This window comes from Serinus canaria, chromosome 3 (assembly GCF_022539315.1).
Source record: "Serinus canaria isolate serCan28SL12 chromosome 3, serCan2020, whole genome shotgun sequence".
Classification (NCBI taxonomy): Eukaryota; Metazoa; Chordata; class Aves; order Passeriformes; family Fringillidae; genus Serinus; species Serinus canaria.
The window spans coordinates 111,900,467-111,916,528 of record NC_066316.1 but is presented as its reverse complement, the minus strand read 5'-3'; the positions used below and the strand labels follow the sequence as shown (position 1 = coordinate 111,916,528).

Sequence of the window (16,062 nt, the reverse complement as noted above, 5' to 3'; positions counted from 1 at the left end):
TTCCCAAGCTCCCCTTTCCCACTGGAAGCCATTCCCTGGCTCCTGCCCCTCCAGCCCTTGCCCAAATCCCAGCTCTCCTTTCCCTCTGGAAAAGGCTCCGAGGATTCCCTGCATCCTTCCCTGATCCAGCTGCACATTCCCAGCTCTCCCAGCCTGGCTTTGCACCCAGCCCCATCCCGACTCCTCCTTGAGGAGGAATTTTGGGATCCAGGGGCTTCCCTGGGAATTGGGGACTCCAGGCAGGGTCTCCCTTCCCTTTTCCATCCCCAAATCCCATGAAAATCCCTGGGGATGGATCCTGAGTGTCCTTGATCCCAGAATCCCGGGATGGTTTGGGATGGGATCCATGGACCTTCAATCCCATCCCAGGGACACTTCCCACCATCCCAGGCTGATCCAAACCCACCCTTGGACACGGCCAGGGATCCAGGGATTCTCTGGGAATTCCAGCCCAGCCAGGAATTCCTTCCCAAGATCCCACATTCCCAAGCTCCCCTTTCCCACTGGAAGCCATTCCCTGGCTCCTGCCCCTCCAGCTCTTTCCCAAATCCCAGCTCTCCTGGATTCCCTTTGGGATGGGAGAAGCAGCTCCAAGGATTCCCTGGATCCTTTTTTTTCCCGGACAGAATTCCTGCCTGGATCCACCCCGGCAGCTCCGGAGGATCCCAGACTGGTTTGGGTGGGAAGGGACCTCCAATCCCACGCCATCCCAACCCCGACCCCTCCCACCATCTCTCCAAGGCTCTCCAAGCTGGAATCCCGTTCTTCCAGGCACATTCCCAACCCCAGGTCCCACATCCCAGAGTTTGTCCCGGAATTCCGGCTGGGATTCTCCTGGGACAGGGTTGGGTTTCCCTCTGCTCTTCCCAGTTTGACCTCCAGGAGGGATCTGAGGGATTTGGGGGAGCTCAGGTGGAACAAATCCCACGGGAAGGACGGGAAACTCCAGGGGGAAACATTCCCTGGGGAAAAACCTTCGGGATATTTGGGATTTTGTTGTGAATCCGTCAGAGGGAACGGCCCCAAAATTCCCGGGGAAGTTTGGGTTGGAATTGGGAACAATTCCCTGGCTGGATGCGAGCCCTTTATCCCACCCCATCCCCGGGGGTTTCCAGCTGGGAGAAATTGGAAAGAATTCGGAATGGGAAATAATTTGGAATTTGAAATTTGAAATAATTTGAAATTTGAAATAATTTGGAATTTGAAATAATTTGAAATTTGAAATAATTTGAAATTTTTAAGTTTAAAATAATTTGAAATTTGAAAAAATTTGAAATTTGAAATTTGAAAGAATTTGCAATTTGAAATAATTTGAAATTTGAAATAATTTGAAATTTGAAATCTGAAACAATTTGGAATTTGAAATTTGAAATCATTTGAAATTTGAAATTTGAAATCATTTGAAATTTGAAATTTGAATAGGAAAGAATTTGAAATTTGAAATCATTTGAAATTCGAAATTTGTAATAATTTGAAATTTGTAATACTTTGAAATTCGAAATAATTTGAAATTTGAAAGAATTTGAAATTTGAAATTTGAAAGAATTTGAAATTTGAAATCTGAAACAATTTGGAATTTGAAATTTGAAATTTGAAATAATTTGGAATTTGAAATAATTTGGAATTTGAAATAATTTGGAATTTGAAATTTGAAAGAATTTGGAATTTGAAATTTGAAAGAATTTGAATTCCTCATCCCGGGAAAACCCAGCTGGGTGGGAGCGACGGGGTTTGGCTTTTTTGGAATTCTTTGGGGTTTTTCTTGGGGTTTTGGAGGGTTTTTGAAGGGTTTTTTAGGGATTTTAAAAAATTATTTTTTGGGGAATTTTTAATGGTTTATTTGGGTTTTTTTGGGGGGGGATTTAAAAAATTTTTTGTGGGTTTTTTTTTTGGGATTTTTTCAAATTCTTTGGGATTTTTTATGGATTTTTTAGGGTTTTTTTTAATGGGTTTTTTAGAATTCTTTGGGGTTTTTAATGGATTTTTTTAGGGTTTTTTGGGGGGGATTATTTGGAATTCTTTGGGGTTTTTCTTGGGGTTTTGGAGGTTTTTTTGAAGGTTTTTTTTGGATTTTAAAAGATTCTTTTTTGGGGATTTTTGAATGATTTTTTGGGGTCTTTTTGGGGGGGATTTTTCAATTTCTTTGGGGTTTTTTATGGATTTTTGGAGGGGTTTTGGGGGGGGATTATTTGGAATCCTTTGGGTTTTTTCTTGGGGTTTTGGAGGTTTTTTTGAAGGGTTTTTTGGGATTTTAAAAAATTATTTTTTGGGGAATTTTTAATGGTTTATTTGGGGTCTTTTTGGGAGGGATTTAAAAAAATTTTTGTGGGTTTTTTTTTTGGGATTTTTTCAAATTCTTTGGGATTTTTTATGGATTTTTTTAGGGGTTTTTTTAATGGGTTTTTTTAGAATTCTTTGGGGTTTTTTAATGGATTTTTTTAGGGTTTTTTGGGGGATTATTTGGAATCCTTTGGGGCTTTTTGTGGGGTTTTGGAGGTTTTTTTGAAGGGTTTTTTTGGATTTTAAAAAATTCTTTTTTGGGGATTTTTTAATGGTTTATTTGGGGTCTTTTTGGGGGGATTTAAAAAATTTTTTGGGGTTTTTTTTTGGGATTTTTTCAAATTCTTTGGGATTTTTTATGGATTTTTTAGGGTTTTTTTAAATGGGTTTTTTTAGGGGTTTTTTGGGGAGGATTATTTGGAATCCTTTGGGGTTTTTGTGGGGTTTTGGAGGGTTTTTGAAGGGTTTTTTTGGATTTTAAAAAATTCTTTTTTGGGGATTTTTAAATGATTTTTTGGGGGTCTTTTTGGGGGGATTTTAAAAAATTCTTTGGGGTTTTTTGGGTTTTGGGGGACGTTCCGGGATTTTTTTTTTTTTAAGTTCTTTGGTGTTTTTATGGGTTTTTAACGGGGTTTTGGTGGGTTTTTTGGGGATTTTTTCAAATTCTTTGGGATTTTTAATGGTTTTAGGGGTTTTTTTTGGGTTTTGGGAGGATTTTTAAAACATTTTTGGGGCTTTTAATGGATTTTGGGAGAGGTTTTCTGGGATTTATTTTTAATTTTTGTTTTTCAATTCTTTGGTGGTTTTTATGGGTTTTTAACAGGGTTTGGGTGGTTTTTGGGGATTTTCAAAATTCTTTGGGATTTTTAATGTTTTTTAGGGTTTTTTGGTGTTTATCTTAAATTCTTTGGTGGTTTTTATGGGTTTTTAACAGGGTTTGGGTGGTTTTTGGGGATTTTCAAAATTCTTTGGGATTTTTAATGTTTTTTAGTATTTTTGGTGTTTATTTTGAGATCTTTGGTGGTTTTTATGGGTTTTTAACAGGGTTTGGGTGGTTTTATTGGGGATTTTCAAAATTCTTTGGGATTTTAATGTTTTTTAGGGTTTTTTGGTGTTTATCTTAAATTCTTTGGGGGTTTTTATGAGTTTTTAATGGGGTTTGGGTGGTTTTTTGGGATTTAAAAAAATTCTTTGGTATTTTAATGTTTTTTAGTATTTTTGGTGTTTATTTTGAGATCTTTGGTGGTTTTTATGGGTTTTTAACAGGGTTTGGGTGGTTTTATTGGGGATTTTCAAAATTCTTTGGTATTTTAATGTTTTTTAGTGTTTTTTGGTGTTTATCTTAAATTCTTTGGGGGTTTTTATGGGTTTTTAATGGGGTTTGGGGTTTTTTTTTGGGATTTAAAAAAAGTCTTTGGTATTTTAATGTTTTTTAGTGTTTTTTGGTGTTTATTTTGAGTTCTTTGGGGGTTTTTATGGGTTCTTAACAGGGTTTGGTTGGTTTTTTTTTGGGGATATTTAAAAATTCTTTGAGATTTTTAAATTTTTTAGGTTTTTTTGGTGTTTATTTTAAATTCTTTGGTGGTTTTTATGGGTTTTTAACGGGGTTTGGGGTTTTTTTTGTCTTTTTGGTTCTTTTTCCCTGCTGGATCCCAACTTTCCCTCCCCTGGGTGACCCGGCAAACCCTCCCGGGCCGGGATCCCGAGGCCACGGAAGCTTCTGGAAGTTCTGGGAGCATCCTCACCTGCCAGGATGAAGATTCCCACCAGGATGAGGAGCACCAGGAGGTAGAGCCCCACCACGGAATATTTCAGCGCCGCCACGGAGCCCAGACGGAGACAGCGCCCCGAGGGGCCCCTCCTGCGGCCGGGATCTGCGGGATGGATTTGGGATTGGGATAATGGGAGAATGGGAGAATGGGATAATGGGATAATGGGATAATGGGATTGGGGTAATGGGATGGGATTGGGCATTGGGTGGGTCCTGGGCTCATGGGATTGGGATATGGGATGGGGATGGGGATGGGATGCTACTGGGATTGGGCTAATGGGCTGGGGGTTGGGCTATCTGGGATGGGCTCATGGGCTCCATGGGCTCCGGCTAACTGGGCTTGGGCTCATGGGCTTGGGCTCCTGGGCTGGGGTTGGGCTACTGGGCATGGGCTGTGCTGGGGTTTGGCTGGGCTGGGCTGGGCTTGGGCTCCTGGGCTTGGGCTGGCTGGGCTGTGCTGGGCTGGGCTGGGCTGGGCTGGGCTTGTCGGCTGGGCTGGGCTGGGCTGGGCTGGGCTGGGCTGGGCTGGATGGGCTGGGCTGGGCTGGGGTTGGGCTGGGCTGGGCTGGGCTGGGCTTGGGCTCCTGGGCTTGGGCTCCTGGGCTGGGCTGGGCTGGGCTGGGCTGGGCTGGGCTGGGCTGCGCTTGGCTGCGCTTGGGTTGGGATTGGGCTGGGCTGGGGTTGGGCTGGGCTTGGGCTGGGGTTGGGCTGGGCTTGGGCTGCGCTTGGGTTGGGCTTGGCTGGGTTGGGCTGGGCTCCTGGGCTGGCGTGGGCTGGGCTCTGGGATGGATTGGGCTTGGGCTTGGGCTGGGCTGGGCTTGGGCTGGGCTTGGGTTTGGTGCTCCTGGGCTGGGCTCCTGGGCTGGGCTTGGGCTGGGCTCCTGGCTGGGCTTGGGCTTGGGCTGGCTGGGCTTTGGGCTGGGCTTGGGCTGGGCTCCTGGGCTGGGCTTGGCGCTGGGATCCTGGGCTGGGCTTGGGCTTGGGCTGGGCTGGGCTTGGGCTGGGCTTGGGCTGGGCTCCTGGGCTGGGCTTGGGATGGGCTACTGGGATGGGCTTGGGATTGGGATTCGGCTGGGCTGGGATGGGACTGGGCTGGAACTGTCTGGGATCCTGGGGTGGGATGAGATGATTTGGGATGGGAATGCACTGGGATACCGGATGGGATAATGGGATGGAAATGCACTGGGATAATGGATGGGAAGGGATGATTTGAGATGGGATAATGGGATGGGATGGGATGGGATGGGATGGGATGGGATGGGATGGGATGGGATGGGATGGGATGGGATGGGATGGGATGGGATGGGATGGGATTGAAGATCCCTTCCCACCCAAATCATTCCTGGATCCTCTGGAGCTGCTGGGGTGGATCCAGGTTGGGGTTCCCAACAGGGAAATCCCGTGGGATGCAGCTCCAAGGAAAACCCTGAGCTCCAAGGGGAATCCTTGGAGCCGCTCCCTGAGCCTCAAGGGGCTCCAGGAGAGCTGGGATTTGGAGGGGCAGGAGCCAGGGAATGGCTTCCACTGGGAAAGGGGAGCTTGGGATGGTGGGATCTTGGGAAGGGATTCCTGGCTGGGCTGGAATTCCCAGAGAATCCCTGGGAGTGTCCCAGGAAAGGCTGGATCACCCTGGGATGGTGGGAAGTGTCCCTGCCCATGGAATGGGATGAGTTTGAAGGTCTCTTCCCATCCAGAGCATTCCCTGTTGGATCCTGGCAGGAACACCGGCGCTCTGGGAGATTTTCCCACCATTTTCGCTCCAGCTCCATTTGCCCTTTCCCAGATCCATGGAGACACCAACGGGAGATGGAGGAAAAGCCCAGAATTCCCACCTGGAGCCTCCATCCTGGTGTTCTGTGCTCCTCAGAGCTCCGAGGCTCCGATCCAGAGCCCCACATCCCACAGGAGAGGGGAACCCCAAATCCAACCTGGATGGAGACAGCACTGATCCACGGCCGGATCCAGCCTGGGCCATTCCCACTGGGATTTGGGATCCCATCGCATGGCAGTTCCCAGCTCCAGCCTGGCCCATTCCCACTGGGATTTGGGATCCCATCCCATGGCCAGAAACAATTCCCAGCTCCAGCCTGGGCCATTCCCACTGGGATTTGGGATCCCATTCCCGCTGGGATTTGGGATCCCATCCCATGGCCAGAAACAATTCCCAGCTCCAGCCTGGGCCATTCCCACTGGGATTTGGGATCCCATTCCCACTGGGATTTGGGATCCCATCCCATGGCAATTCCCAGCTCCAGCCTGGGCCATTCCCACTGGGATTTGGGATCCCATCCCATGGCAATTCCCAGCTCCAGCCTGGCCCATCCCTGCCGGGCAATGCCCAGGTGGGATCTCTCCCCATCCCAGTGGGATCCAGCTGCTCTCTGGAATTCCGGCGATGGAACCCCTGGATGGGGAGATCCCAGAATTCCAGGGACCCTTCCCCACGTCATCCTTGTCCTTGTCCCCGTGTGTCCATCCCGGGAAAACGGGGACGGCTGGAAAAGCCTCCAGCCGGGAAAGGGTTACGGCGGGCGGATCCCGGAACTCCGCCCGGCTTCGGGAGCTCCGCCAGGATCCAGGGGGCGATCCCGAGGGAATGCGGCTCAGGTGGGATCCGGGATGCTCCAGCTGGATCTCGTCCCCCGCTCCCCGCCCAGAATTCCTGGGATGGAGCCGCGGGATGAGGAGGGCGCCGATGTTTTCCTGACATTTCGCACTTCCAGCGGCTCCTGGGACACCCCGGGAGGAGCTGGCGGCGCTCCCCGATCCACCCACTCCCATTCCCGGCCCTTGGAAGCGTTTGCCCGTGGATAGGGCCGGGATCCAAGGAAAAGCGAACATTTCCTGCCCCTGCCCAGGCTCCAGGGAGCGGCAGGAGGAAAACAACCGGGATTCGGGGATTTGGGGTCGGCGAAACCCTGGAAAAAGTCCGGGAATGCTGTTCCTGGGTCAGCAGAAAGTTTGGATCGCGCTCCCATTGGATCCTCGCCCCGCTCCCGGCTGGAGTTTTCCATGAACTCGGGCGGGATCCGGGTGGTCCCACCCTCAGGGGTGACTTTGCTCCTGCCCCTTCCCAGAAATCCCGCTCCAGAGACCTCTTCCCTGGGAATGGGGTTCCCTGGAGGGTCAGCCCCGCCTTGGGATGAGCCCCGAGAATTCCAGGCCGAGTTCCATCAAAACCCCAAAGCCAGGGAGGCACCTCCAGCCTTTCCCGGGGCAAGGGATTTGCTGGGAATTCTGGGATCGCTCCAGGGGGGCTCCGGCTCTTCCCTCCCGGCTTTTCCAGCGGTTTCCCAGTGGGAAAGGATGAGACCAACAGGATCGGGAAGCTGGGAAGAGGCAGGAGTAGGGATTTGGGGAATGGGATCAACACTCAGGGATCTCCTGGACAGGGAATTCACCCTCCGGATCCAAAGCTGTCCCCACCCCCACAGGTCCCCTTGGAATCAGCTCCATGAGCGCCTTGCAGCATTCCCAGGAGGAATTTATCCAGAGCTGGATGTTCCCAGCTCAGCCAGCCCCTCTCCACCCTCCCAGCCAGGAATCCCTTCCCAAGATCCCACATTCCCAAGCTCCCCTTTCCCACTGGAAGTCATTCCCTGGCTCCTGCCCCTCCAGCCCTTGCCCAAATCCCAGCTCTCCTTTCCCTCTGGAAAAGGCTCCAAGGATTCCCTGCATCCTTCCCTGATCCAGCTGCACATTCCCAGCTCTCCCAGCCTGGCACTGGATCCATCCTCATCCCAACTCCTCTCTGGGATGGAATTTTGGGATCCAGGGGCTTCCCTGGGAATTGGGGGACTCCAGGCAGGGTCTCCCTTCCCTTTCCCATCCCCAAATCCCATAGAAATCCCACAGGATGGATCCTGAGTGCCCTTGATCCCAGAATCCCGGGATGGTTTGGGATGGGATCCATGGACCTTCAATCCCATCCCAGGGACACTTCCCACCATCCCAGGGTGATCCAAGCCCCATCCAACCTTTCCTTGGACACCCCAGGGATGAGGGAGCTGCAGAATCCCTGGAAAACCTGGGCCAGGGCCGGGACACCTCCCGGTGCTGCTCCCACCACGGAATCCAGCATTCCCAGGGCCGGGAATCCCGGCTGGAACGCAGAGCCGAGCTCATCCCTGCACGGGAGGAGCCACATCCGGAGCTCCTTCCCGGGAGATCCGCGCGCTCCCACCCCCGCCGTGGATCCAGGGCGGATCCAGAGGTGGATCCCAAGGTGGATCTGGGGGGGAACCAGAGGCGGATCCAGAGGTGGATCAAGGGATGGATCCTGAGGTGGATCCAGAGGCGGATCTGGAAGTGGATCCGGGGATGGGTCCTGGGGTGGATCCCAATGCAGATCTGGAGGTGGATGCAGGGGTGGATCCCAAGGTGGATTCTGGGCTGGATCTGGGAGTATTGGAGGTGGATCCATGAATGGATCCAGAGGTGGATCCAGGGGTGGATCCAGGGGTGGATCTGTAGGTGGATCCCCAAGTGGATCCAGGGGTGGATCCAGGGGTGGATTCAGAGACAGATCCAGGGATAGACGCAGGGGTGGATCCAGAGGTGGATTTAGAGCTGGATCCAGAAGTGGATCCACATGTGGATCCCGAGGTGGATCCCAAGGTGGATCCAGAGGGGATCCCGAGTGGATCCGGAGGCGGATCCGCCCTCACCGTCCTCGCAGAGGTTCATCTTGGAAAGGCTCCGTCCCTCGAAGGGCTCCTCCAGGACGGATCCGTTCTCCCACTCGGAGAAGGTGTGGAGATCCACGGCCTTGTTCTCCATCCTGCTGGAGAAAAACGGGAATGTCCCACGGGGCTGGGCCTCAGCACATCCCAATCCCAATCCCAAACCCCAACCCCAACCCCAATCCCAATCCCAACCCAATCCCAACCCAATCCCAATCCCAATCCCAATCACGGCTCCGGCATTGGGATGGGGCAGGTGAGAGCCCACCTGGAGCTCTGGGATCCCAAAATCTGGAGCTGCTCCAGGCTGGGAGAGCTGGGAATGTGCAGCTGGATCAGGGAAGGATGCAAGGAATCCTCGGAGCCTTTTCCAGAGGGAAAGGAGAGCTGGGATTTGGGCAAGGGCTGGAGGGGAAGAGCCAGGGAATGGCTTCCCGTGGAAAAGGGGAGCTTGGGATGGTGGGATCTTGGGAAGGGATTCCCGGCTGGGCTGGAATTCCCAGAGAATCCCTGGCAGTGTCCCAGGGTGGACAGGGTTTGGGGCAGGCACAGATCCATGGATTCTGTTTTCCCTGGGAATTTGGTGCCACTGGAGTTTTGTCACCCCCACCCCAGTTACAGCAGCAGCACTCCCAGCTCCGGTCCCACTTCCAAGGGGGAAAATCCATCCAGGAATTCCAGAGGGGTCTCTGAAATCCCCTGCAGGAACGGGGATGGGGGATGGGGCAGGAGCATCCCAGGGGAAGCGGGATACGGAGAAACTCCGGGCGGAGATTGACCCGGGACACCGGGACAGGGGATCCGGGATAGGAACCGGGACAGGGGGAACCGGGACAGGAACTGGAACAGGGAGACCTGGGATAGGAACTGGAACAGGGAGAACTGGGATAGGAACTGGAACAGGGAGAACTGGGATAGGAACTGGAACAGGGAGAACTGGGACAGGAACTGGAACAGGGAGAACTGGGATAGGAACTGGAACAGGGAGAACTGGGATAGGAACTGGAACAGGGAGAACTGGGATAGGAACTGGAACAGGGAGAACTGGGATAGGAACTGGAACAGGGAGAACTGGGACAGGAACTGGGAGACGAACTGGGATAGGAACTGGGACAGGGAGAACTGGGATAGGAACTGGAACAGGGAGAACTGGGATAGGAACTGGAACAGGGAGAACTGGGACAGGAACTGGAACAGGGAGAACTGGGACAGGAACTGGAACAGGGAGAACTGGGACAGGAACTGGGAGAGGAACTGGGATAAGAACAGGGTAGGAACCAGGATAGGAACGGGGACAGGAACCGGGATAGGGACAGGGAGAACAGGGATAGGAACCGCGATAGGAACTGGAACAGGGAGAACTGGGACAGGAACTGGGACAGGGAATCTGGGATAGGAACGGGATAGGAACCAGGATAGGAACTGGGATAGGAACTAGGACAGGGAGAACCGGGACAGGAACTGGGATAGGAATGAGGTAGGAAACAGGATTGGAACTGGGATAGGAACCGGGATAGGAACTGGGACATGGGGAACTGGGATTGGGATTTGGGAGAGGAACTGGGACTGGGGGAACCAGGACAGGAATGGGGAATAGGGGAACCGGGATAGGAACCGGGACAGGAACTGGGATAGGAACTGGGACAAGGGATCCAGGATAGGAACCAGGACAGGAACCAGACAAGAACCGGGACAGGGGGGACCGGGATAGGAACTGGGACATGGGGAACTGGGATTGGGATCTGGGACAGGAACTGGATTGGGGGAACTGGGACAGGAACCAGGATTGGGGGATCCAGAATAGGAACTGGGATAGGAACCGGGACAGGAACTGGGACAGGGGGAACTGGGATAGGAACTGGGACAGGGGATCCAGGACAGGAACTGGGACAGGAAGAGGGAAAGGGGATCTAGGACAAGGGATCTGGGATAGGAACGGGGACGGGGATCCGGGATAGGAACCTGGATAGGAACTGGGATAGCAACTGGGACAGGGAGAACCAGGATAGGAACTGGGACTGGGGGAACTGGGATAGGAACCAGGACGGGGGATCCAGGACAGGAACTGGGATAGGGAGACCCAGGATAGGAACAAGGATAGGAACTGGGATTGGGGGAACTGGGATAGGAACCAGGACAGGGGATCCAGGACAGGAACTGGGATAGGAACAAGGATAGGAACTGGGATTGGGGGAACTGGGATAGGAACCAGGACAGGGGATCTGGGACAGGATCCGGGACAGGAACTGGGATCGGAACCAGGATAGGGAGAACCGGGATAGGAACTGGAGCCACCGGGACAAGGGGATCTGGGACAGAGGAATTCGGAACTGGAGCATCCCCGGGAGAACCGGGACAAAGGAATTCAGGACAGGAGCATCCCGGGAGAACCGGGACAGGAATTCGGGACAGGAGCATCCCGGGAGAACCGGGACAGAGGAATTCGGGACAGGAGCATCCCGGGAAAACCGGGACAGAGGAATTCGGGACAGGAGCATCCCGGGAGAACCGGGACAAAGGAATTCAGGACAGGAGCATCCCGGGAGAAGCGGGACAGAGGAATTCGGGACAGGAGCATCCCCGACAGAACCGGGACAAAGGAATTCGGGACAGGAGCATCCCGGGAGAAGCGGGACAGAGGAATTCGGGACAGGAGCATCCCGGGAAAACCGGGACAGAGGAATTCGGGACAGGAGCATCCCGGGAGAACCGGAGCATCTCCCTCTCCGCAGCCCCCGGCGCTCGGGGCTCCCCCAGCCCGCTCCCCTCCCGGCGCTCCGTGTCCCCCCCCCCTCCGTCCCCGCTCACCCGCGGGATTTCCCGAGCTTCCCGAGGCCTCTTCTCGGGATTTCCCTCAATCCCCGGGCTGTGTCCCGCCGGCGCTGGCCGGTACCGGGGGCTGAGGACGGCGAGGAGCCCCCCCGGGCAGCGGCGGGGCCCGGCAGCCGCCCATGGGTGCGGGGTCCCGGGACTGTGAGCGGGGCCCGCCCGGTCGGAGCCTTTTGAGGGCGGGACGGGAGCGGGGCCGGGCTCCCCGCGCCCCCTCCCGCCCACCGGGGCCGCCCCCGCCGCTCCGAGCCCGCCCCGGGCCGGGAGAGGGGCAGGGGAGGAGGGAACCGGGAGTGGAGCGTCCGCCGGGAAAAACGGGGCTGGAACAACTCCTGGGACAACCGGGACAGCGGGGACCGGGACAGGGGGACCGGGACAGGAGAAACTCCCGGTGGGACCGGGACAGGAGAATCTTCCGGGAATACCCGGACAGGAGAATCTCCGGTGGAACCGGGACAGGGGCACCGGGACAGGAGAATTTCCCGGTGGTACCGGAGCAGGGGGAACCGGGACAGGAGAATCTTCCGGTGGGACCGGGCCAGAGAAACTCCTGGTGGTACCGGGACAGGAGAAACTCCCGGTGGGACCGGGCCAGAGAAACTCCCGGTGGTACCGGAACAGGGGGAACCGGGACAGGTGAATTTCCCGGTGGTACCGGGACAGGAGAATCTTCCGGTGAGACCGGGACAGAGAAACTCCCGGTGGTACCGGGACAGGGAGAACCGGGACAGGAGAATCTCCCGGAGGTACCGGGACAGGCAGAACCGGGTCAGGACGGACCGGGACAAGAGAAACTCCTGGTGGTACCGGGACAGGGGGAACCGGGACAGGACGGACAGGGACAGGAGAATCTTCCGGTGGGACCGGGCCAGAGAAACTCCCGGTGGTACCGGAACAGGGGGAACCGGGACAGGGGCACCGGGACAGGAGAATTTCCCGGTGGTACCGGGACAGGGGGAACCGGGTCAGGACGGACCGGGACAGGAGAATCTCCGGTGGAACCGGGACAGGGGGAACCGGGACAGGAGAATCTCTCGGAGGTACCGGGACAGGGGGAACCGGGTCAGGACGGACCGAGACGAGAAACTCCTGGTGGTACCGGGACAGGGGGAACCGGGATGGGAGCATCTCCCGAGAAAAACGGGGCAGGAACATCTCCCGGGAAAAACGGGATAAGGGAAACCGGGATGGGAGAATCTCCCAGGAAAAACGGGGCAGGAACATCTCCCGGGAAAAACGGGATAAGGGAAACCGGGATGGGAGCATCTCGCGGGGGTACCGGGACACGGGGAAGCGGAGCTGGAGCGCCCGGCAGGAGAAACGGGAAAAGGGAACGGAGGGAAAACGGGACAGGAGCATTTCCCGGGAGAACCGGGACAGGGATGGGGGACCGGGACAGGATCATCCCCCGGGAAATCTGGTCATGGATAGGCGGAATCGGGGCTGGAATATTCCTAGGGAATGGAGAGAGAGAATCGAGGCTGGGATATTCCCGGGAAATGGAGAAAGGGGGAGTCGGGGCTGGAACATTCCCAGGGGAATGGTGATGGGGAATCGGGGCTGGAATATTCCCAGGAATGGAAAGAGAGGAGGAATCGGGGCTGGAATATTCCCAGGAATGGAAAGAGAGGAGGAATCGGGGACTGGAATATTCCCGGGAAATAGAGATGAGGGGATGGGGGCTGGAATATTTCCAAGGGAATAGAGAAAAAGGGAATCAGGGCTGGAATATTCCCAGGAAATGGAGAGAGGAGGAATAGGGAGCTGGAATATTCCCAGGAAATTGACAGAGATGGGGAATCGGGGCTGGAATATTCCCGGGAAATGGAGGAAAAGGGGGAGTCCAGGCTGAAATATTCCTGGGAAATGGAAATGGGGAATCAGGGCTGGAATATTCCCGGGAAACGGAGAGAGCGGGATTCGGGGCTGGAATATTCCCAGGGGAATGGTGATGGGGAATTGGGGCTGGAATGTTCCCAGGAATGGAAAGAGAGGAGGAATCGGGGCTGGAATATTCCTGGGAAATGGGGAAAGGGGGAGTCGGGGCTGGAACATTCCCAAGGAATGGAGAAAAGGGGAATTGGGGCTGGAACATTCCCAGGAATGGAAAGAGAGGAGGAATCGGGGCTGGAATATTCCTGGGAAATGGAGAGAGGAGGAATAGGGAGCTGGAATATTCCCAGGAAATTGACAGAGATGGGGAATCGGGGCTGGAATATTCCCGGGAAATGGAGGAAAAGGGAGAGTCTAGGCTGGAATATTCCCAGGGAATGGAAAGAGTGGGAGTCAGGGCTGGAATATTCCTGGGAAATTTAAATGGGGAATCGGGGCTGGGCTATTCCCGGGAAATGGAGAGAGGAGGAATTTGGGCTGGAATATTCCCAGGGAATGGAGAGAGGGAATCGGGGCTGGAACATTCCCGGGAAATGAAACCAGGACAGGAGAAATGGGGGCTGGAATATTCCCAGGAAATAGAGAGAGGGGATGGGGGCTGGAATATTCCCAAGGAATGGAGAAAAAGGGCATCGGGGCTGGAATATTCCCAGGAATGGAAAGAGAGGAGGAATCGGGGCTGGAACATTCCCGAGGGAAGCCGGGGCTGGAATATCCCCAGGAGCATCCCCCCAAGTTCTCTCCTTGGAAAAGGGCGGAGTTTTCCCTGGAATTCCCTCCCGGAGGGAAGGAGGCGGATCCGTGTCCCAGCTCCAGGCGATTTCCATCCTTCCGTTCCCAATTCCCGGCCAGCAGGAGAATCCCAAACCCCGCTGCACCCACAGGGAAACTGAGGCACGGAGCGCCAGAGGGGGATGGTTGGGATGATCCCAAACCCCTTGGCCTTGGCTGGGTGGGAGCAGGGAATGACGATCCGGGAATGACGATCCGGGATGAGGGGAAATTTTTCTCTCCAGGAAAGGCCGAATTTGGGAATATTTTCCTGGATTTCGAGAGATTCCAGTGGAATTGAGCTTTGGTTGATCTTCCTTCTCCTCGGATTCCATCCGTGGATTTGTTCCGGGTTGGATTCCGGCCTTGTTCCTCTGGATTCTGCTGGAAAAGCGGGATGAGGAGGAGGGGGAAAAAAAAGGGATTTAAAAGGGTTAAAATGGAATAAAAACCGCTCCGGAACCGGGAATGACTTCTGGTGTCACGGCAGCTCGGATTGTTCCGTGGAATTCCGGAATGGCCGAGGTGGGAAAACCTCCCGGAGCCAAGGAATTCCAACCACGAGGGAGCAGTAGTAGAATGGCTGGAATGGGATCGGGAATGTTGGGAGGGGGGAAATCCATGTGCTGGATCCTTGGGAATGGCTGGAGTGGGATTGGGAATGTTGGGAAGGGGGGAAATCCATGTCCCAAGTGTGGATCCGAGCCCTTAATTTGGGAATGTGGGGTGGGAAAAGACACCCAGAGCTGATCCCAAACCTCCGGATCCCGGGCGGGAGAAACTGGATCAGCCTCGGGAGCAAAATCCCAGATCCTCCCAATCCCTGGAATGTGCCATGGGCTGGGATCACCCTGGGATCGGGGAAGGATCCCAGCCCTTGGAATGGGGTTGGATTTCCTCCTTCCCACCCATGGAGACAATTCCCAGGAGGAATTTCCCTTTCCAAGATTTCCCCAGTGACGTTTTCCCTCTTTCCGAGCTCGTTCCTGGCTCCGAGCTGGAATTTTTATGGAAAACCTCCAGGGCAGGCTCGGCACCGACCGGCATTCCCAAGAATTTCCAGGTGGGATTCGGAGCCTGGCTGTTGCACCGAGGGAGGTTCAATTGGATTTTGGGAACAATTCCCTCCTGGAAAGGTTCTCCAGCCCTTCCTCTGCCCCATTCCTGGAGGGATTGGGATCCCATGGATTTGGGATCAGGGTTGGGAGGATCCAGGAACAGGAACGGGGGGAACATTCCTTGCAGGATGATCCCAGGGGGATCTTCGGATTCTGGGATGGTTTTCTGTGGGAAGAGGATTCCAGGATCTTCCAGTTCCACCCCCATTCCATGGGCAGGGACCCCTCCCACCATCCCAGGGTGCTCCAACTTTTCCATGGATTCCTCTGGGAATTCCAGCCCAGCCAGGAATTCCTTCCAAAATCCCCAAACTTTTCCATTTAAAACTCTTCCTTTCCATGATTTTCCCCCCAACCCCAGCTCCATCCCGACATTCCAGCCTCACCCTTTTCCCGGGATCTCCAATCCCACCCGGACAGGGAATCCTGGAATGCCGGGACACCGGGAATGGATCCTGGAGGGGACAATTCCATCCTGGAGGGCCAAAGGCTGGGAGCAGGGCTGGGATTTGGAAGTTTCATGGAATTCTGGAAGGGGTTGGGTGGGAAGGAACCTTCAATCCCATCCCATTCCAACCCCGATGCTTCCACCATCCCAGGTGCTCCAACTTTTCCATGGATTCTCTGGGAATTCCAGCCCAGCCAGGAATTCCTTCCCAAAATCCCCAAACTTTTCCATTTAAAACTCTTCCTTTCCATGATTTCCCCCCAATCCCAG

The 16,062-nt window shown here is 54.3% G+C and overlaps 1 protein-coding gene across 6 annotated transcripts in view; it reads right to left on the bottom strand.

Annotated features, from left to right (window-relative positions):
* The window catches only part of SCARA5 (scavenger receptor class A member 5), a 35,260-nt gene extending 23,571 nt beyond the window's left edge, over positions 1-11,689 (bottom strand). For 5 of the 6 annotated variants that reach the window (XR_007777146.1, XR_007777144.1, XR_007777145.1 and 2 more), the window contains exons 1-3: positions 11,542-11,689; positions 8,719-8,831; positions 4,026-4,154 (exon numbers count right to left, since the gene is read on the bottom strand). Coding sequence is in view for 3 of the 6 variants with exons in the window: in XM_050972512.1 (XP_050828469.1) it covers positions 4,026-4,154; positions 8,719-8,830 (241 nt within the window). In the remaining 3 variants the exon portion in view is untranslated. Of the gene's footprint in view, positions 1-4,025; positions 4,155-8,718; positions 8,835-11,541 lie in introns of all 6 variants that reach the window. The other variant, XM_050972513.1, reaches the window with a different exon arrangement.
* Between the last annotated feature and the right edge of the window lie 4,373 nt (positions 11,690-16,062).